Source organism: Electrona antarctica (genome assembly GCF_951216825.1).
Source record: "Electrona antarctica genome assembly, chromosome: 12".
NCBI lineage: Eukaryota > Metazoa > Chordata > Actinopteri > Myctophiformes > Myctophidae > Electrona > Electrona antarctica.
This window is the reverse complement of record NC_136793.1, coordinates 12,260,934-12,283,801: the sequence shown is the minus strand read 5'-3', so window position 1 is coordinate 12,283,801 and position 22,868 is coordinate 12,260,934. Positions and strand designations below refer to the sequence as shown.

At 42.1% G+C, this 22,868-nt stretch overlaps 1 protein-coding gene across 2 annotated transcripts; it reads left to right on the top strand.

The window, feature by feature from the left end:
* The first annotated feature begins 403 nt into the window (after nucleotides 1–403).
* Nucleotides 404–15,094, top strand: fxn (frataxin). Of its 2 annotated transcripts, XM_079516630.1 has the most exons (6): nucleotides 404–590; nucleotides 2,735–2,791; nucleotides 3,181–3,269; nucleotides 5,208–5,328; nucleotides 11,385–11,482; nucleotides 14,017–15,094. In XM_079516630.1, the coding sequence occupies exons 1-6, from the start codon at nucleotides 471–473 to the stop codon at nucleotides 14,153–14,155; spliced, it is 624 nt and encodes a 207-aa protein (XP_079372756.1). In that variant the 5' UTR covers nucleotides 404–470; the 3' UTR covers nucleotides 14,156–15,094. The 2 variants fall into 2 exon arrangements, with proteins under 2 accessions (XP_079372756.1, XP_079372757.1); XM_079516631.1 differs by lacking the exon at nucleotides 2,735–2,791.
* The last annotated feature ends 7,774 nt before the right edge of the window (nucleotides 15,095–22,868 follow it).

Here is a 22,868-nt window from a genome sequence, read left to right as displayed (position 1 = left end):
ATCAAGTCAAACCAAGACTAGTCACATCTGGCCCAGAATATCACCTGATTTCAACCAACATAAATTCTGCCCACTAAAACGGACGTCCCTGGATGAATCAGAGAGAGTCCGATCAAGGCCAGAATAAGCTATATTATTTCAACTGGTGAAGACGTCTTGGAAATTACGTAAAGATCATCAACTCAATACAACAACTCTTAACTGTGAGTGGACGACACCATAAAGCATTACACTTGTTTACAATAGGGCCCACCATTTTAAATTCATCAAAATCATGACGTAATTTGGCTTGCTGGAGTTAATACTGTAGGTTGATATTAATCCACTGTTTTATACTCTGGTACAGTAGGTGGGGCTATACACCAAAAAACAGAGTTGGCAACCCGCCGTGAAGCTGAAAGAAGAAGAGGAAGTAGGAAGTAGGAGTGACCTCTTTCATAAACACAACAGAGAGCAGCAAAGACAGCAACATGCTGAGACTGTTCAGGAAAGCACATTCTATTTGTCATTCATCATCATGCGTTTACAGACAGACATTAAAAACACATAGCTACAGCACTGTGACTGCGCCATGTGTGTCTGCACTGCAGGTAATATAAACAACAAAGCTTTACTTGTTACACTTTACAAGTGTCCTATTATGATGTAATCTAGCCCCTATGCGTCTCTAAATGTTTTTGATGAATTGAACATGGTGGACCCTATTGGAAACAAGTGTAATGCTTAATTGGGTCGTCCACTCACAGTTAACAGCCTTTGTATTGAGTTTGTGCTTGAAATGTACTGTAATTCTGCAAACTGTTAATACATATTTCAATCAATCAATCAATGAACAGTATTCATATATTTGATTTAATGTACTGTAAAAAAGTCTATAAAAAGACTTAATTGTTACTGGTAAAACTCTAGCTGTGGCCCATCCATAGCCTTAAGGACTTCTCCTTAAGGCTATGGACCAGAGCAGGTTTTGTATACAAATGTACAGTATATTAGTGATTTACTGTTGTTGTCAGGACAGTTTTCTCTATACATGTAAATAATGCCACAATAGACATGTTACAAACTGTACAAGTTTAACAAAAGTATTGGCTTTAAGACTTACTGGAGCAAATGGAAATTGGTACTCCTGCAGAATGTTCAATTATAATCAGGTTATTGGTATTTAGTAATATATTAAAGTGTTTATCACTTAAATGCTGATTTTAATTACGACGACGTGTGCAGCTGCATAGATTAACCCATAACAATATACAGTGCCGACTGCCGAGTGGAGTAAATATAATGGAGTAAAAAGTATAGATGTAGTGGAGTAGCAGTATAAACCATTAATCCTGTTTATTCTGCTGATTAATGTGCTGTTATTGATTTTATTGTTTGGTTGGGTGATATCTGCAAAGCACTTTATAACTTTGTCATTATCATTTAATTAATCAATGGAAATGCTCATTAAAGTAAAAGAAAGAAAGAAAGACATTGGAGTAAATGTACTTCGTTACTTTCCACCACTACTACATTTGGTTAACATTAATTCACTGTTTCTCAACATGAGGCCCGGGGACCTCACCACCAGGGGTCCAAATAGACCCCTACGGGTCCATTTGGTTCCACTTGTACACTCTCAGAGACTAGTTATTGTCTCCACCAGGCCGAAGGCATGGGGAGAGAGTATGTTTTGCACTCCGTCCGTGTGTGTGTGTGTCCGTCCTTCCGTCCGTCTGTTACCAGCTAATCTCCGGCACCGTTAACCCGGTTGATGCCAAACTTTTCACACACACTCCCTGGATGCCAACGATGAACCTCTGCCCCACATTTTCTAGAACGGCCTGTTATAGCGCCACCATGAGGCAGCTTTTCACATTTTTTACCTAAAACTGCACCGATCTGCGTGAAACGTTGCATGCACACTCCCTAGAGGCCAAGGACAAACCTTTCCGCATCTGCCTTTTATAGCGCCACCAGGAGGCCGACTTTTGTAAAACACATTTTTTGATATTACTCCTCCAGATTCTGTCCAAAAATCTCACAAATCGTTACACAGTATCTCTATGGTCATGTGCTCAAGTCGGATCTGTCCGATATTTCATATTCCATCCTAATTGGCTATAATTGGCTTTCACAGTTTGCAAGATTGCCCCGTTTTGGACAAAAGCCTCAAATCATGAACGCAGCATGCAATTTACGTGAAATCTTTCACACAATTTCTTACTAGGCTGAGGAATATATCCCACCCTTTTCACATTGGCCTGTTATAGCGCCACCAACAGGTTGATTTTTGCAAAACACATTTTTGGAACAAAATGCCTCAAATCATCCAATTGCCATCAAAGGCGTATGAAGAAATGGCACCCTTTTCACATTGGCCTATTATAGCGCCACCAGGAGGCCACAACCCGACCTGCCCTGGTGGAGACCTGTGCCCCGAGGGGCACTTTTTCTAGTTAACCCATGTAGACCTTGAGGCTGATTTTACAAACCACCTTCAAAATGACAAAAAAAACAGGTTAGTTGCGGCCATAATGTACTGTACACTCTCAGAGTTACATTAACACTGAAGATGTTACAAATTACAATATAGATTGGGGTCCCAGTGATGATAGAGAGAGAGAGAGAGAGAGAGAGAGAGAGAGAGAGAGAGAGAGAGAGAGAGAGAGAGATTGTATCAAACTGGGCATCTTTGAAATGAATTGGGTTGAGGATGACTTGTATTAAACTCTAAACTCCTCTTTCATGACAGCGGCACGTGTGCTTCTCACGTGTCAGAGTTCGTCGTTGGACGTCCTGGAGCTCTGCAGTGAGTCTGTCTGTCTGTCTGTCTGTCTGTCCGTCCGTCCGTTCCATAAGAGGGCCGGCCGGCCGGCCCTCTTATGGAACGGAAACAGAGAATCGATGAACAGAATCGGAATTGATTAAATCATATGAGAATGAAATGCCACCATTTTGGCAGAGCAGATTGTGTGCACAATCTGCACATCTCTTGCATGTATTTAGGCCAGGTGCTGGATGTCAAGGCATCAAGGCACGCATTTTTGCCATTAATAAAGTAAGTCTCGTTCGAGCTCTAGAAACTAGAAACTTCAACCCTAGTATTCTATTCCACAAACATACCATGTGCACACTCCACCAGCCAGGGTTGGCTAGTATGAATAAGGCATAACAGTGTGTTGTGTATGTAATTGGCAGGGGTGTGAGAGCAGATTTGGAGATTTACAGAAGAACAACATTCACCTCACATCACCATCGTTGACAGAACGCGTCCCAGTCGTCAAAAGGTATCAATATTCATGGGTTTAACCACATGATCCATTTAAACCAGTGTTGATTTCCTCGACTAAGACTCGGAAGACTACAGTATAACGAACCAACTATATTCTTAAACTAAACAAAGACTAAATAAAAACTAAGCTTTGATGACTTAAGACTAAATATACCGACAATTTCGTCAAAAAGTAAATACCAGACTAAAATGTTATTCAGCCAGGGGCTAGTGGAGAAGATATCCAGTAGAACTGAAAGACAAGTCATTTTATGTTTTGGGCTTTGGGTGACACGTTGTGAGCTTGTAGATCGGCTATTTTCAGCATGCAACCAATTGTAAAATCAGCCAGTCCGACGCCATCAGGCACGCCAAAAATAGTTTTTTTGTCAAAAAATAGACTAAAACTAAAACATTTCAGATGACTACAGTTGACTACAGCTCATAGCGCGCCACCGAGTGGCGCGCTACGAGCTTGTAGGTCTGCTATTTTTGAAAAATCGAAGAACGACAGACATAGAAACATAGCTTTTTCAGAAAACTGTCTTTAGAAGACATTTATAGAATCGTTCCCAGGTCAAAATGGCATAAACATGGACAAATCTATCTTCTGTTTGTTGCCCGTGGTTACAATATGTGGATGTAGCCAGTGCCCATTGGAAATGAATGGCTAGAAGGTCCTGGGTTCGCTTCCCGCTGGGGAAGCTGTGGGCCCCGGGGGGCGTGTTCTCTCCTCCGCGTCATCAGTGCCCATACCCGAGGCGGGGTTGGCTAAAGGGCCTTTCTGTGTGGAGTTTGCATGTTCTCTCCGTGTCCCCTAGGGTAGGTTAACCTGACTCCGCCATATGGGGCAGCAGAGAGTACACTGGGTTCCCCCCTCCTGCTCCCATCTGGGAACTCTCAGGCAGACTTGATGCCTGGCCACAAAACGGCCTGGCCAATCAGCAGCAGCTTCTAGCAGCTTCTAGCAGCAGCTTCTAGCTTCTAGCTGCTGCTGATTGGCCAGGCCGTTTTGTGGCCGGGCATCAAGTCTGCCTGAGAGTTCCCAGATGGGAGCAGGAGGGGGGAACCCAGTGTACTCTCTGCTGCCCCATCTGGTGGAGTCAGGTTAAGGGTAGGTACCCTCACAAAAACATGCAGTAATCCTGGTCTCTAATCTACTTCCCCCTGGCCAGCTGGGGCGCCTGATGGAGGGGAAAGGAACTGGTCGGAATAACGTGTTCCTTCCACGCGCTATGTCCAGCCGGGGAAACTCCCCCGAATTCTGGTGCAGATCAAACAAACACATTTTAATTCACCCAAATTTGCTTCAAAGCACACCAGAGGGCGGATTAAGCATTACCGCAGGTGTGAATGAATGCAATCGTTGCATTAAATATCGGGGATGAACCAAAGAATGTGAACACACCGTCTTTTTACCCATTCTGGGCGGGAACCCCTTTTGGTGTTTTACCCCCTCAGGCCGGGAACCCATTTTGGTGTTCTGTACAGTATGTACAGTAATCAAAAATTACAAAGATTTGATGCTGCTATATAAATATTTGAAGTTTTTCATAAAACTAAAAAGGTCAGGATTTAGAAGGATTTTTAGAAACGGCCTCAGGCCTAAATGGGTGAACGCGTATGCTGGCACTGGGAACTATGGTTTATGCTAACAGCTAGCGGTAGAGATAGAGTTAACCTAACCTTTATGTATGTAGGCTAGCCGCTACTTTACAAAACAAGTTAGTAACGTTGTATTGTACACACACACACACACACACACACACACACACACACACACACACACACACACACACACACACACACACACACACACACACACACACACACACACACACACACACACTTTATGCCCTCAAAAGGCCAAATTGTGGCCTTGCCCCTACAATGATGAAATTCTAGGCCTACTGGAATAAAAGTACTTAGTTAACCTTCCACCATTGTTCCACAGTGAGCTGTCTGAAGCTGTGTATGAGAAGCTGGTAAATGAAACTCTAGACGACCTGACGGACTACTTTGAGGACCTGATGGAGCAGCCCTTCTCTTCAGCAGACATGGATGTTCTCTTCTCTGTAAGTCTCTCTGCTCTCACACCCAACCTGCAGCCAGAATTAGTGTTGATTTCGATGACTAAAAATGTTTGACTATTGACAATTTCCTCAACACATAAAAACTAGACTAAAATGTTAAGGAGGGACTAGTGGAGAAGAGTTCCAGTAGAACTAAAACAAGTCATTTTATGCTTGGTTGCATGCTGAAAATAGCTTGTGAGCTTGTAGTTCGGCTATTTTCAGCAATCAAAACAATAGTCAACTAAATAAACTGTAGATTTAGTCAACTAAAATCTTATGGTATTTAGTTGACTAAAATGTGACTAAAACTAAATGAAAATGTATTCAAAAGACTATGACTAAAAGTGAATTCAAAAGACTGACTAAAACTAAATCCAAATTTGCTGTCAAAAACAACACTGGCCAGAATAGTCACCCAATAATACACAATAGTGGTTGGTTGCAGTGAATGTCCCTCTCCACTTGGCGGAGCTGTTTACTTACTTATCAAGGGAACATTCTCTGAAGCAAAACCCATTCACGTGGAATTGAACTGGATGTCCAGAGAGAGGATTTTTAGAATCAGGTTTATGTATAATGCCTGCTCGTGTTTACTGTAAAACCACTGTACAGCATTTCAGCAATGAGCTGTGTTGATCTTCATCTTTTAGTTGATGCTTTTAACCTAAAACAACAAAAGGTACATTTTGAATTGTATTTATATGTTTCAATGTTCAATGCCACAATTCAATCCCTTATTGCAATTAGTTGTATGAGCAAATCATCAGTCATAATCTAAAATGCCATGATCCTGCACAGGAGTATTTCCCTCAAATGCCCTAGTGCCGGCGTCGTGCATTACGGATGGTACTTCTAGGCTGTGGCAGTTTGTGTTGTGTTGTGTTGCTGCTCCCTCCAGCTGTCACATTGATTTCTGGCCCAGTTCAGCCGACACGATTAAGACGTTCGTTGGAGTGGTGGCAGGCTGGGCTGGTAGCCTGCAAGGCTGGGCGGATCGGCTGGCTGGCTGGCTGGCTGGCAAACAAAACGGCACAATTCAATCTGAAATACTGCACGCATGCACACGCGTACACACACACACACGCACACGCACACAGTGCGTTCTCTCATCCACCCTGACCCATAAGTTAAAAGGATTATTGTTTTGTGGCAGACATCATGGAAGGACGGGGAGGAAGAAGGACCGCTCAATGCAGCTGCTTTTCATCCATGTCTTCAAACACGGCAAAATAACCTGCCCTTTTTAGTTCAATTAACATTCGGATTCTGCTGTGTTAACTACTGAACATATCACTGGGAAAGAGAGAGAGAGAGGGAAAAAAAGAAGGCATTAAAAAAGAGACAACCTGGTATCTACATATTTACACATAGTGTATCCATCCAGACATTACGTGCATGAGGTTTTAGATATTTGGGTGCACGAGCAGCTTCTTATTCGTATTCTTACAGTATGTCATGTCCTAGAATGAGCGAATACGGGAAGGCGATCAACGTCACGTGATTCTTTGTTTGACCCCGCAAAAACCTGACCCCGCAACCTGAAACCTGACCCCGCAAAAACCTGGACGTGTATCTCAAAGTATATGATTATGATTATTGGCAGAATCGCACAAAGTCAACGTTTAGAATCGTTGGTTGTTGCGATTACCCGCAGTGGCAGTACAATATTTCACCATAATGTTGCGCTATGACGACAAAAAAAACAAACAAACATAAAATTTAACAATGTCTATACGTTCCCTAATGCAATTCCAATGGTAAGCTGTGTTGTTTTCACCCCTCGAAGGAATGGCGATTTCATCCACGCCCCGAAATACCCGTATGTGTGTCGCAACGAATATACCGTTAATGACATAGACATTAACCCATTTAGACCGAGAGAGAGGCCGATTAAAAAAATAAATGGCGTCTAAATCAGTTTTCTGAAAAACCTGTTTCTATGTAATTAGTTCTCAACCTTTTCCATGTCAAGGACCCCCATAATTATCTGTATTTGGCCACGGACCCCCATCAGAAAATATGTTGTTCCAGGCACCCCCAGAAGCAAAGAGTTAAAAACGTTCGTTGTGAAAGAATATATATTCAAAGATTTGCGCCTCATTTTCATGATTTTTCAAAAATCACAGAGTGCCGTGCTACAGGCTTGTAGATCCGCTATTTTTCAATAGCGGATCTAGTTAGTTAGTTACTTTATTGACACAAATGTATAAAACATTGGGTCCAAACAATAATAAAAAACCCATGAATCAAAAACTTTAAGAGGTACAATACATTAAAATATACATTAAATTATACAATACACAATACAGAATCCCTTTACAACAGGAGCTTTCTATTGCTCCACAAGTGACAGGCAGGCATGTTGCATACGCAAAGTCTCTCTGTTACAGTCTCTCTGTACATAATGCTTATGTAAAAACACCAAAAGGGGTTCCCGTCCAGAATGGGTTAAAGTGCAAGAAGAACGGTGTGAAATCCTGTTGTTGGCTTGGGCGATTTGTTACCTCACCGTGAGCCGGGAAGAGCTCCTGCACAATTCATGAGTGCCACGTCCTTGCCTTGCGGCGGCATAAAGATTGATTCCTGCGCTCCCAGTCAGTGCTCTCGGGCCATCTCTTGGTCCCGGCAGCTACAGTAGCGGTGTGTTTGCACTGTATACTATACTCAGTGGTGGAAAGTAACTAAGTACTTTTACTTAAGTACTGTACTTAAGTACAATTTTGAGATATTTGTACTTCACTTGAGTATTTCCAATTGACAGTACTTTTACTTCTATTCCACTACATCTCGGAGCCAACATTTGTACTTTTACTTCACTACAATTATTTGAAAACGTAGAGTTACTAGTTACTTTGGCGATTTAAAATTTGATTAGAAAACATACATTAACCACTTCAACCCTATACATTTCGCCCATTTGAAAATAGCCGATCTACAAGCTCTCAATGCGTCGCAACGCGATGCATTGAGAGCTTGTAGATCAGCTATTTTCAATAGATTTTCTACACATTTTGAACTTGTGAAATGGGACATTCTGCAATATGAATACTTTTACTTTTAGTACTTTAAGTACATTTTGATGCCGATACTTTTGAACTTTTACTCAAGTACATTTTCAATTCCGTACTTTTACTTGTAACGAAGTAGTTCTAAATTGCAGTATTGGTACTTTTACTTAAGTAAAACAATTGAGTACTTTTTCCACCACTGAGTAGCGGTGTGTTTGCACTGTATACTATACTGTACATGCAGTACTGTAGGTGTTGCCCTTTCTGAACCCACGGCTGACTTTTATTGGCTGGCTGGAAGGCTTTTGTCCTTGAGCAGCGGCGTGTGTCTCTCTGTCAAGGTTGAATCCTTCCGTTTCTCTCTTCTCTGGGCCACAGTAAATCGCTCTGCCGTGGCTGTTGAGGCCTGGCTTAAAGGAGTAGTTCACCCAAAAGAAAATGACTTCTTTTCTATCAATCACACACCCCCATTCATAACGCCTTGAAGTTGAATTTGTGGAGATTTTTTTGTATTTATTTTGACTCGCATTCCTATCCTAAGCCAATAGTTTGATGAATAATTTAAAGACATCATTTGAGACTTGCAGGCATTGTACAGATCTACGCCGGTCAAACAAATCTCCATGAATTCAAGGCTTCTTGGGGTGTGTAATTGATAGAACTTACAGGCCTACTGCTGTTATAAAAAATGAAATAAAAATAAAATAGGCCTACTTACTTAAGACCCTGAAAACTGTATACTAGAGCCGCACGCACGCACGCACGCACGCACGCTCACACAGTGAATAACAAGTAGGTGCCATGAGCGGTCAAGGCTGAGCTGTGTTGTCCAGATGACAGACTGACAGGTTGACACAGACGCTGCGTCTGCACATGGCCCTAGTGCTGGTGGGGTTTGTGGTCATACAAACCAAACTGCTGCCACACTGACACATCGGACATTTATTTATATACTTTTTGATCTGTAATCATGCAGCCTATGTGTCCTCATTTATTATCCGTTGTAAAATTACATTGAGTCATATATTGAGTTTTAAATTATTATACCATCAAATTGTTTTTTTATTTGTTTGCTTATAAGTTAAACGTTCTCTACGATTTTCAAATGGATTTCAAGATTTGTTTTTTGCCCTTTTCCCACAAAATCAGGATTGGCATTGTATCCCAAAATCTGCCTTCGGATGGACCAATCACAGGCTACTTTTTAGAGACAAACTGACCAATCAGTCATCATAATACTTTGGTTCCCGTCATTGTATATTTGCATATACAGTATGTGAACTATGTTCTCTGTATTTATTTATCCATACTAACTATCAGGAGCCTGGCCTGTAATTATTACATAATTGCCTAGTCACAATTATTTGAGATAATCACAATTATCTTTGCATAATCGTTTCCGTGCTCATACTAGGCATGTAATTATCGTAAATCCATTCAAAACAATTCAAACTGGTGACAATTTAACTTGATTTAATAATACATGTATCGCAATGGAGAAGAAAATGCAGGATCTTTGTAGGAGAATGTTCACCCATTTGCTACTGTATTGAAAAGAGAATAAGAGAAAACACAGTGTTGCAATAAAAAATAAAGGAGAAGAACCAAATGGATTTGAGTCATTTGTCTCGAAATAATTTTGTTGACAAATCGGATCGTGAATCTAGTATCGTGATTCGAATCGTAACGTGAGTTGGGTGAAACATCTTTAAAAAAATGGCAGGAATATCGGCTATTTCCACTATTTTTACATTTTTTTTAACTATAAAACGATGAAATATGTTGTCAATAATTTCTTTCTGTATATTTATTTGTGGTTATTATACTATAACTGTTATTATAGTTATTTCTCATATTCTGCCCTGTGCAATATTTGAGTAAGAAGCCTAAAAGGCAAATGACAATTAAAAGTATGTTTAAAACCCATTTTGGGCGGGAACTCCTTTTGGTGTTTATAGCATTATGTTATACTTTAGCTATTGAAAAATAGCAGAAAATATTTTTGAAAAATCGTGAAAATGTGGCGCAAAACTTTGAATATATTTTCTTTCACAGCGAACGTTTTTAACTCAAATCTTTGCTTCTGGGGGGGGGGGGTCCCTGGAATAACATATTTTCAGATGGGGGTCGGTGGCCAATTGCATAGCTTTTTGGGGGTCCTTGACATGAAAATGTTTGAAAACCACTGATATAGAAACAGGGGTTTTCAGAAAACTGTCGTGATTTAGAAGACATTTGTAGAATCGACGTCAGGTCTGAATGGGTTAAATGTTAAATGTTGTAATTGCGACAGCCCATTACAACGCAGCAGTGTTACAGTGTGATTGATACTAATGCATTAACGCGTCGCCTCTGGGGGCAGTTAGGGGTTAAGTGTGTTGCTCAGGGACACTTTGACACGGATCAGGGCGGGGAAGTGAACCAGGGACCTTCTGTTCCGCCCCCCTGGCTATGGCCCCAGCTGTGGGACACTGGTAATTGATTTGAACAAGTGTTTGTCAGGGGACTTTGGAATGCAGATCGCCAGTCACTCTGCCATAGTTAATCAATTGTGTGTGTGTGTGTGTGCGTGTGCGTGTGCGTGTGCGTGTGTGTGTGTGTGTGTGTGTGTGTGTGTGTGTGTGTGCGTGTGCGTGTGCCGTGCGTACAGTATCAGTAAAGTCCTCATGTGAAAAATGGACCCTTTTCGGGTGTTAAATTAACAATCCAGATTTGTGTGTGTGTGATGAATGGCAGGCACCCTGTCAACATTTGATTTCCTATGGGATCTGCCCCACCGAAAAATCCAATATATCCCACCCTCTCTGTCTGTCTCTCCCTCACTCCCCTTCCCTCCCCCCACCCCTCTCTCAAACCCTCACCGAGGTTCATAAATATATAACGTGTGTGTTGTTGTGCACTTGGCAGCCAAGGTCCTTTCTTTTGTCTTCTTCTTTTGCCAACCTGACATCAGAGAGCATCATTAAGCGGTGAAAATAAAGTGGTTAAAATAACTGATTTACCCCCCCCCCCCCCCTCTTCTCTCTCTCTCTCTCTCTCTTTGTGTAGAGTGGCGTTTTGACAGTGAAGGTGGGGGGTGGTCACGGGACGTATGTCATTAACAAGCAGACCCCCAACAAACAGATCTGGCTCTCTTCTCCAACAAGGTAACTGATTCCAAAAGGAATTGTCACACATCCCACTGGTTGCTGGTGCAGCACTAAATGTAGTAAACGTATCATAGAAATGATGCAGTGTTGCATGTCGTCTCGTCTTGTCGCACGTGATTCTACTTGCTCGATCCCAATTAGCTAAACGTTTCAGTGGCTATTACGTTAACCCATTAAAATCGGGAAAGGATCTGTGTTATGTTTGATTTCAGCTATAGCACTTTAGTTCTCAAAGCTGGCTTAAGTTGGCTATTCACAGTGCGTCACATCTTTGAATAATTAATCTCTTTTTTTAAAGCAATGCTTTATATATAAAGACGCATACACACACACATTATTATAATAATTTTTTTTTAAGATATTTCTTTGGCTTTTAGCTTTTATTATAGTAGACTGACAGGAAATGGGGAGTGACACGCAGCAAAGGTCGTCGGTATCGGGACTCGAACCCGCGACATGCTGTCAGGCTGCCTAGGTGCCCGGACCGCTACCCTAGCCGCCCGGGCCCAAATACATAAAATCTTGGGGGTCATTGGCATGAAAAGGGTTGAGCACCACTGATATAGCAACGTAAAAGGGTTGAGCACCACTGATATAGCAACGTAATCAGACAACAGTTTAGCATTTGTAGAATCGACCCCAGGTCTTAATTAACCCATTTTGGGGCGGGAACCCCTTTTGGTGTTAGCATTATGTTATGCTTTAGCTATTGAAAAATAGCAGATCTACAAGCTCGTAGCGCGCCACTCGGTGGCGCGCTACGAGCTTGTAGATCTGCTATTTTTGAAAAATCGAAGAACCACTGACATGGAAACATAGCTTTTTCAGAAAACTGTCAGGATGTAGAAGACATTTTTAGAATCTGATCTCAGGTCAAAATTGGTTAACACAATGAGCGGCTGGATTTCTTTCAAAATAGGAGCTCGGGATGCCGGGCAGTTATGGCAGCCTTTACTATGAAAGCCCCACCCCCCCACCCTTCCGTTCCGTACAAAAACCGGGATGCATAATGTTGCTTGCGTACCTCGCAATGATTACGATAAAGTCTCTCTAGAAGCATTAATATTCTAAATGAGAGGCATGTTGAAGTCAGAAATGACGGACGGAACTAAGTATGCCCATCTGGTCAAAACCATGGAGAGCTCCCCAGATTAGGAGAGAGGAGCCATTCTTTCTGAGCCGTAAACAAGGAAGTGAACGGCAGCGCGCATGCGTGAAACAGCAAGGAGTATGTGCAAGGAGTAAGGAGAGGCCAACCCCCAAAAAAGAGAGAAAAATCTGAATTTTTATTTTTTGTTTGATGTCGATGAAAAAGCACTAGGACGTGTGTACACGTCCTGTGGATCCACCGTTAATGGGTTAACCAATCTGAGAGCAGAGTTTTGTACGTAAAAGTAAGAAGACCTGCTAAAATGATGATAACATCAGTTTAAAGGAGCATTCAGTGATTTGGGTGATTTGGAAAAAAAACCCGGTCCACCCGGTAACAAGATGTGCACATGCACACGCTCTACAGTGGGGGAAGTACAACAGACCAACAGCACATGCACCAAGGCCCGCCCCACTCGATCATGATTGGAGGAAGGCCCCTCTCATCCTGATTGGATGAAGGCTTTGCCACCCAAAGCCCAAACCGAAACTAGGGTTTTTTGACCCCAGGGGTTAACTGGGGACAGGGAGGAACTCCTTATATGGTCAGCACACTTTATAGTAGGGAGGATTATCCAAAAAATAAGAAAAAATAAGTGATATTTGAATTAAGTGAAATCACTGAATGCTCCTTTAAAGAGCTACTCCAACAGAGTCACCAAAATTAATACAGCACGTCGTATCGCAGAGAAACTGGGTTGCACTAAGTTCTCTCTCTGTCTCTCTCTCTCTCACACACACACACACACACACACACACACACACACACTCACACACACACACACACACACACACACACACACACACACACACACACACACACACACACACACACACACACACACACAAAATAGAGCGAGTAAATGGGAGAAAGGAAAGGAGAGCTATTTTTAACAGGAGAATACAATATAATATAACAGGTTTGAGGTTGAAGTGCTATGAAAACGATCTCTGCCCGTTGCCGTGATGCGTCTGTCACCGTCTGCCACCCTTCTGTGACCCCCAGGGTTCCTTGAGACGCTGCACAGCCCCGTTTCCCAAACACAGGGTCAGGACCCATTTGTGGGTCGCGGACACATTTTCATGGGTTTCCTACATTTTCTTTTTAATTTTATTTCATTTCAAAACATTATTTCACAAAAAGCACAATTTTCTATGAATTTAAAAACTAAATTCAAATATTTATTCATGAAGAAATCAAAGAAAATCTAAGAAATTCCATAAAGTAGTGAAAATAAATATATCTATTAGGGATGTCCCGATACACTTTTTTCGTTTCCTATCCGATCCCGATACCCGAGTAAATGTACTTTGTTACTTTACATTGCTGATGAAGGTGTGTGTGTGTTTGTGTGTGCGTGCGTGCGTGCATGCGTGCACAGCGGTCCAAAGCGCTACGACTGGACGGGGCAGCGATGGGTGTACGCCCACAGCGGTGTCTGCCTCCACCAGCTGCTCTCTGACGAGTTCTCCACCATCTTTAACCAACGCGTGGATCTGTCCAAGCTGGCTCACTCCTGATATATCACCACAACCTCTTATCTCTTATCCTTTTTCCTCCTTTTTTAGTAAGTTAATGCCCTACTTCATCATACTACAGTGTCACGCAAATGTATAGCTGGGAGGGAATTCGTGAAAATCGTGCACTTGGTGACCTGTTTTAGTTGGGCAATTGCAATTTATCCAATATTAGATAAGTCAGATTGAAACCCCAAATAATTTATAGAATACATGTTTCTATGGATTCTGTTACTATTGTTTTGCTATTATTGGTATGCTAAATAACATACTAAACATTTAGTAAAATCTAAGTTCTGGAAAGGCATCAACTCGTTTCAGATAGTTTTTGAAAACCTTATGGCCATACCTAATACCATGCCAAAAATCTAAAACGTGTCACCCAAGTGCACAATCTTGATGATTTTGGCCGAACTCCCTCCCTGCTAGTAGAAAACAAACAAAATGGCTCGCGACACGTTTTGAGCTTGTAGATCAGCTATTTTTTTTAACACAGAACTACAACAAACATGGCGCACCACCTGCTTCAAATAACTTTAATTTTGCCTTTGTCTCTTGTCAGACAGTGGCCCTCTCAAACAACAGGGTCTAAAATTGTATCCTTTCTGGGGGACCACCAAGAGGTTCCAAATGGACGCTTACGGTCCATTTGTACACTCTCCGAGTAAAATGAACACGGAATCCTGCTGTGTTAATTGGGGTCCCAAAGAATATAAAAAAGAAAATGCTTCCATTTGTACACTCTCAGAGTTACAGACCTCGTAAGGGTCCATTTGGACCGCTGGTGGACCCCGGGCCAGACGTTGAGAAACAGTGTGCTACAGTATTTATGTGGTTTAAAATTGGAACTTGTCATGTGCATGTACAGTACTCTACCACTACTGCTTTGTCAAAATGTGAAAATAAAGAATGTGTTTATTGTTTAATGATGGATCACTTCCTACAGGGATTGATTGATTGATTAGATTGACCATTACATTGGACTGACCACATCAGCAAGTGTTTCGGCCCACATTGGTATATTTCATCCAGTCAATAGAGAGAACACTTACTGTATATAAGTGAAATTGGAAACAAAATAATTGGAATGGGAACACTATAAAATTGTGTTAATTAAACCAAGATCAATTATATTACATTGCCTTAGACTTGGGATTTGACTGTGCGAGTTTTTCTTTTTTTTCTTTTATTAATCTGCAACCCATTTTTTTCACCCAGTGTCAATTATCTAATGTGTAATCCTGTGCGCTTACACCTTCTCTGCCAACCTGGGGAGGGCAGCGGACTGACCTCATGCTTCCTTCTATGCATGAGGAGTCCAAGCTGCTTCTTTTCACCTGACAGTGGGGAATTTCTCCGGTTGGACGTAGCACGTGGAAGGAACACGTTATTTCCCCGGTTGGACGTAGCGCGTGGAAGGAACACGTTATTCCGACCAGTTCCTTTCCCCTCTATCAGGCACGTTGACCTGCTATGTTTTAAAAACGTGAAAACATTTTAAATATTTGGGAAATATTTTAACAACATGACTGGCACAAACCGGAGAAAATGTGAACTATTTGTGTTAACATTTTAACAACATGAGTTGGCACAACATATTTTCAAATGGCGATCTGTGGCCAAATACATGATAATTAGGGGTCAGGGGTCAATTTAGGGGTCATTGACAAAAAAAAAGTTTGAGAACCACTGCACTAACCTACAAATATATCAACTAACATGGGCATAGTACTGGCTGTCAATGTAATCTCTCAAGAACAGATTCCCAGCTGCGCTACTGAATCTGTCGGCAGGGCATTCAGAACGTGTATACATTGTTGTTGTTGGTGGGAATGAAAACATACGGTAGGCGCCCCATCGGAATAGGAGGGCCTAAGGCTGAGCAAAAGGCTATTCTGCTATTTTGGCGCTGCCGCCAGAGGCAAATTAAAAGGCAAACGGGGTGCTGTTTTTTTCCGCTGATGCTGATGGGTTCTTAGCAGATTGCTGTAAAGTTGTTAGAAGTCAACTAATTGTCCATGGTTAGCTGAGTGAGTCGAGTTGTACTAATTCTCAACCTGTCACACAAGATCCACTAAACGTTTTACGTGTTCGCCACAACAGCAGGCATGTTTAGGCCTGTCACAATTATTACACTAATTGCAATTATTTGCGATAATTGCAATTATTTTTCCATAATCATCAGTCGTTTCCATGTTAAAAAATGTCGATACATTTTGAATTTCTTTTTCAAAAATATTATTATTAAATAAATTAAAAAGTGATTTGTTTGTATTATGTAAGTTATTTGTCATCTACCCTGTGCAATTTAATTGCAAAGCCTAATAGGCAAACAGAAATACAAATTGTAACGTTCCAATGTTCAGTGCAAAAAGCACAATGACGTTGTCTTTGATCACAATTAATTGTCAACTCAAATTTGTGATCATGACAGGCCTAGGCCTATGTTACCATGGGAACCACATGATGTGTGCTCTGTCTGCATGGACACCTTTAGCCTGCGTTGTAGCATGTGTTCATCCGCGCTCGCGCGCACACACACACACACACACACACACACACACACACACACACACACACACTCTTGTCTCTGCCGTCTCTTTGAGTGTGAAAGAGTCACCTCTCACGGTAGTGGAAAGTAACTAGTTACTAGTATGAAACAATATGTCTTAATTTGTTAATGCATGTCTTGTTTTTTTAATAATGTAATTTACAAAGTAATGTGCAACTGTAGTGGAGTAAAAAACTGCATTTGATGTAATGCCTCTGAGGCAGGAGAGTTGAAGTATTGGAAAATGGAAATACAACTAAAGCAAAAGTACCTCGAAAAGGGTAAATGTACTTATCATTTTTCAGCACTGCATAATAAAATGCCCCGCCCCTTTCTCTCTTTCTCACACACACACACACACACACACACACACATACACTGCCATCTCTTTGAGTGTGAAAGAATCACCTCTCAACACAACACACACACGAGCATGCAGCCCGTCAACGCAGCTGAAGGTAGTTAGGAGTGAGTTGTCATTTATCATCCAGTGAGCGTGGAGTACAGCCAGGCACACGCACACGCACATGCGCGCACACACACACACTGCCCGGAACGGGAAGGTGAACGCTAACGTCAGCACAAAGGTGAAGGACACTGCACTAACCTGGAGGCAACCGTTGCTTTAAGATCCCTCAGCATCCATCCATGTTCTGTGGGAGCATTAGACAGAAATAGATGTACGTGATCTTGTAGATCGGCTATTTTTGGCAAAGCCAAAAGTGTAGTAGACAGATTTTTCATACAGAGCCAGCTCAGGTCCACTTCTAGTCTTTTTTTTTTTTTTAGTTACCGTACGTTTAAAGAGATAGGCTAGTTCACTCCAATTTCTTTCCCTTTCTGTCGACTACTCACTCCATGGAGAGAATTCATGGATATATATATTTTTGTTTTTGTTGCATTCCCAAGCCAATAATTGAAATAAATGGCAATACACCAGCAGTGGTTCCCTATGAAGACACAAAGATTCTCCTTTCTGGCTCCATAGGGAAACACTGCTGGTCATCAAATTATTGCTGTGCGTGCGATGCGTGTGTGTGTTTGGGTGGGGTGGGAGCATCTGTTGACTGCCTGCTTATTGATTGTAGTCTGAAAGATCTGGTAAACAGGACTGGCTGTCACACACACACACACACACACCACGGGTCATTTACAGCAGGGGTTCTCAACGTTTTTGGCCGGGGACCCCCGGAAATGCTTTGGCAATGTCTCGGGACCCCTGCCCCGCCCCCTCCCGCCTCCCGAAATTGACTGCTACAATAACCTTAAACCATTTTGGGCGGGAACCCATTTTGGTGTTTTAAGCATTGTTATAATTTAGCTATTGAAAAATAGCAGATCTACAAGCTTTTTTTTTTTTGAAAATAATTTGGGGACCCCCTAAAATAATTTGGCGACCCCCCGAGGGGTCGCGACCCACAGGTTGAGAACCCCTGATTTACAGCAGCCATACCAGTTTGTCTGCATCTATAATTGTCTGTCTCTGACTCTCTTTGTGTCTTTCTCTCCTTGCATCATAGCTCTCTCCACAGATCCACAAGTTCACAACACGTCGTGCAACACTGTTGTAGACCAGTGGTTCTCAACCTGTGGGTCGGTACCCTGGTGATTTTGTTTTGGGGAGGGGGGGGGGGTCCCCGGATGACAGTGAAGTGACATTAATTAACCCATTCAGGCCTGACGTCGAAATTAAAAAAAAAAAAAGTTTTCTAAATCATGAAAATTTTCGGAAAGATTTGAGGCACATTTTAACGATTTTTCAAAAATAGCAGACCTACAAGTTCATAGCGCGCCACTCGGTGGCGCGCTATGAGCTTGTAGATCTGCTATTTTTCAATAGCTACATTATAACGATGTTTAAAACACCAAAAGGGGTTCCCGCCCCAAAATGGGTTAATGGTTAATGTGGTTAAACGCTAACGTGACATGGATGCGTTCCAGGTCTCAATGGATTAATACATAAAGCAAACTGTACAATTTTATAAGAAATAGGCCAACATTTTGAAAATAGATGCTCTACAAGCGGTGAGCTTGTAGATCTGCTCCCCAACCGGTGAGCTTGTAGATCTGCTCCCCAACTCAAATATGATTATATTGGGCAGTCACTGCCTGAAAAGGTTGAGAACCACTGCTTTAGACAGATGAGGCTCGTCACGATATCGTGAAAATTGTAGTAGTAAAATAGTTCTTGATGATTCATTTGCCACGCAGATAAATGGGATTAATAATTCAATGGTTGAATTGTGTTTTTTGGCATGAATAAAAAAAAAATCTGTTTGCCGTTTAGGCTTTGTAAAAACCAAACAAACAAAAATAATAATCCAGTAGTAATTTAAGTATACAATGACATGACTGTGAAAATTAAAATAATATAACTTGTAGATCTGCTATTTTTTCTGTATGTATTAACACTTTTCCAAGATTGATTTTGCCCAATTATGCAATAATTAATTGCGATTATCACAAATAATTGCAATGAAGAGATTATGTGGGCCTAATAATTGTGACTGGCCTAACATCAGAGCATATAGATATGGGGGGGGGGGGGAGAGAGGAATGCTCTCTAGTCTGTGTCAACACATACAGAAATGAATCCCTTCGCTTCTGGGGCAGCAAAGCCATTTGTCTCCATTTGGTGGCGGTTCCCCGTGCCATCGCTAACCCCGCCTTGTCATCTCTCAAGATTACATTTCCAGGCACACAAAGCGAAGAAATTAATAAATAAATAAACTTGAACGCCCCTGCAACCCCTCACATGTGTAACATAATTAACCAGTTGAACCCCAGGCAGCCTCCCTATTCTGGGGGAGAATGTTCACCAAAACAAGCTAAAAAAGGGTCGCTCTTATCATCGTACATCATCATGCATCATCTCATACTGGCCATTCAGAATGCCTGTTGCCACAAATTTGCGTCATATTTGGTGGATTTGGTGGAATTTCTGCTTTCATTGTCGATGGCAAATGAGACGTGTGGGGACAAGATGACGTAAATTTGTCAATGGTATTTAATGTTTGTGTTGCGGACAAAAGCTGTATATAGGAGGGGCTAGCCCCCTCAAAAATATAGAAGGGGCCAAGCAAAAAGAAAAATCACACCCGTGTGAACTGAGCGGTGCAGGCTGCTCAACACTGCTGGCTGGCTGGCTGCAGTTATAGTTGTAGTGCTCAGTGTGAACGGCCATTTTAAGCTGCTCAACAGTGCCACTTTAGGTCATCCAGTGGTATTGCAGCTGTTCGTACCACAAACAGACAGACAGACAGACAGACAGACAAGGCTTGAGTTATGCCTGTTCAAAGTGCCTGTTATCGCTGCTTGCAGCTATATCTTTTAGAACGTTTCACACAAATTGCTCAAAAACCCTGGCAGAAAATCAGGTTTAAGCTTTTTTAAACATTTTCTTTCGATTTTGGTCCAAAGTTTGTGTGTATAGCAGTTTTCGTGAATTTTGATCAAAGATCCCGGGAGTAGATAGATTTTAACTGTTTTTCATATCATTCAAAATGGTGGGTGATCTAAAGGTCAGAGGTTGAACGTTTTTGGGCATGAGGAGACACATGTGTATCAAAGTTTTATTGCTGACGATCAAATAGTTCATGAGCTATGCCTGTTCAAAGTTAGCATTTTCAATTGAGTGCTACAGTATAGTACCACCCTTTGGTCAATGGTTGTGGGCTTCGCATCCTCACCGTTTGCCATAGCCCTCTACCATGTTGCCAAGTTTAACGAAGAATAAGAAAACATACAAATACAATAAGGGTCATAGGCCCATCAGGCTATTAATCCCCCCCTGTATTCGACATAGTGGCCGAATTTGGTATTGCAGCGCTGGCCCAAACACATGAACGTGCTGGTCCGTTGACTATCATTGCGCACGTTCATGATGACACGTGAACGCTGTTTCATACGTGAACGCGTGCAATGATAGTCAACGGCCAGCGCGATCATGTGTTTGGGCCCAATCCATCCCAGAATGCACTCTGTTCCTACCCGGGAGGAGGAGGAGAAAGGAGGAGAAATCCGGTGCCGTCTCTATTAATATATACTCTTAAGGCCCAGATGCACGGGGTTTCCTCGTCATAACTCCACAGGTCCGCCTGCAGTCCCCACTCTTACCACTAGGGCCGAGCGCCTCAACGTTGGAGAGCTTCACTGGGGCCTGAGGCTGATTCTACTAAATGATGCCTTCTAAATTAGTAGTTAAATCAGACATACTCCGTGCCAAGGAGGACCCCCAAAATGATATGTATTTGGCCGCGGACCGCCACCTACCATGTTTAGTGCCAGGGAGAAGAGAATATGTTTGTAAAAAAAAAAAAAAAAGTTCATAAATAGCAGATCTATTTAGTTTAAAATCTTTTTGGGAATGTTTTGAAATAATAATTAAATACAAAATGTATAGGAAACAAAAAAGTAAAGGGACCCATAAAAATGTGTCCGCGACCCACAAATGGGTCCCGACCCAGTGTTTGGGAACCAGTGATCTACAGCGTTTGGCAGATAGGGTGGGGTGACATTTATATCACACTGAGATGCACATTCAGATAAATATTACATGGAGCATCCCCGTGCGTGCGTGCGTGCATGCGTGCGTGCGTGCGTGCGTGCGTGCGAGTGAGTGAGTATGTGTGTGTGTGTGTGTGTGTGTGTGTGTGTGTGTGGGCATAAGCGTGTGTGTGTGTGTGTGTGTGTGTGTGTGTGTCACAGCCTGAGTCAGTAAGGTTAGCCGTCTGTCCTTGATTATACTGACAAATACACCAGCATTATGCAATGTCCACACCTAGCAAAACTGATACACACACACGCGCGCACACATGCACGTGCACACACACACGTGCGCACGCCAGCACGCACAGTCGCACGCATGGAAGCACGCATGCATGCACGCACGCACGCATGCACACACACACACACACACACACACACACACACTGTTCAACGTCAGGTCTGTACAGGCCAGTACAAAGTGGTGCACATCTTTTGCTTTACTGCTGATCCCGTATGAGTTTGTGCGTGCGTGCGTGCGTGCGTGCGAGTGTGTGTTTTTAATAGTGATACATTGACTGGCTGCTCTGCTCAGTGCCTCCGATGCACGTTGCAGAGGTGGATTTCAGTGAAGATTAATGAGATAATGCTGAACACACACACACACACACACACACACACACACACACACACACACACACACACACACACACTTGCATTACAATACTTGTGAGGACATCAACATGTTAGTACACTGACTTTCTGAATGCCAGTTTACTTTTTTGTACCATTTGCCAATAGTAGATCTACAAGCTCTGCCAATAATAGATAGTACAAGTTCAAATAGATCTACAAGTTCACAAAATAAAAGGTCTGTGAGCTTGTAGATCATTGTGGTGTGCAACGCCCACGCTACACCCAAGTATAAATATGTCTCAATCCTATAATAATCCCAACCGGAATCTTTTCCTAAATTTAAGTCTAAATTCCCCAAATCAGTTTTATCTATAAAACAACCATAACGTCCCTCTTCTCCTTGGATCACAAGTATAGTCATTCAGCACACACCCACACACACACACCCACACACACACACACACACACACACACACACACCTTTGCATTACAATACTTGTGAGGACATCAACATGTTAGTACACTGACTTTCTGAATGCCAGTTTACTTTTTTGTACCATTTGCCAATAGTAGATCTACAAGCTCTGCCAATAATAGATAGTGCAAGTTCAAATAGATCTACAAGTTCACAAAATAAAAGGTCTGTGAGCTTGAAGATCATTGTGGTGTGCAACGCCCACGCTACACCCAAGTATAAATATGTCTCAATCCTATAATCCCAACCGGAATCTTTTCCTAAATTTAAGTCTAAATTCCCCAAATCAGTTTTATCTATACAACAACCATAACGTCCCTCTTCTCCTTGGATCACAAGTATAGTCATTCAGCACACACCACACACACACACACACACACACACACACACACACACACACACACACACACACACACACACACACACACACACACAGGCATTTGCATTCATGCACATGCATGCCTGCATCAGGCAGACATGCAGCACTCACACACAAAGTGACCTTGTCATCCAAGTCCCTGCTGCCCTGTTTGGGAACGACAATTAAGTGACACTTAAAGGTTCGATGA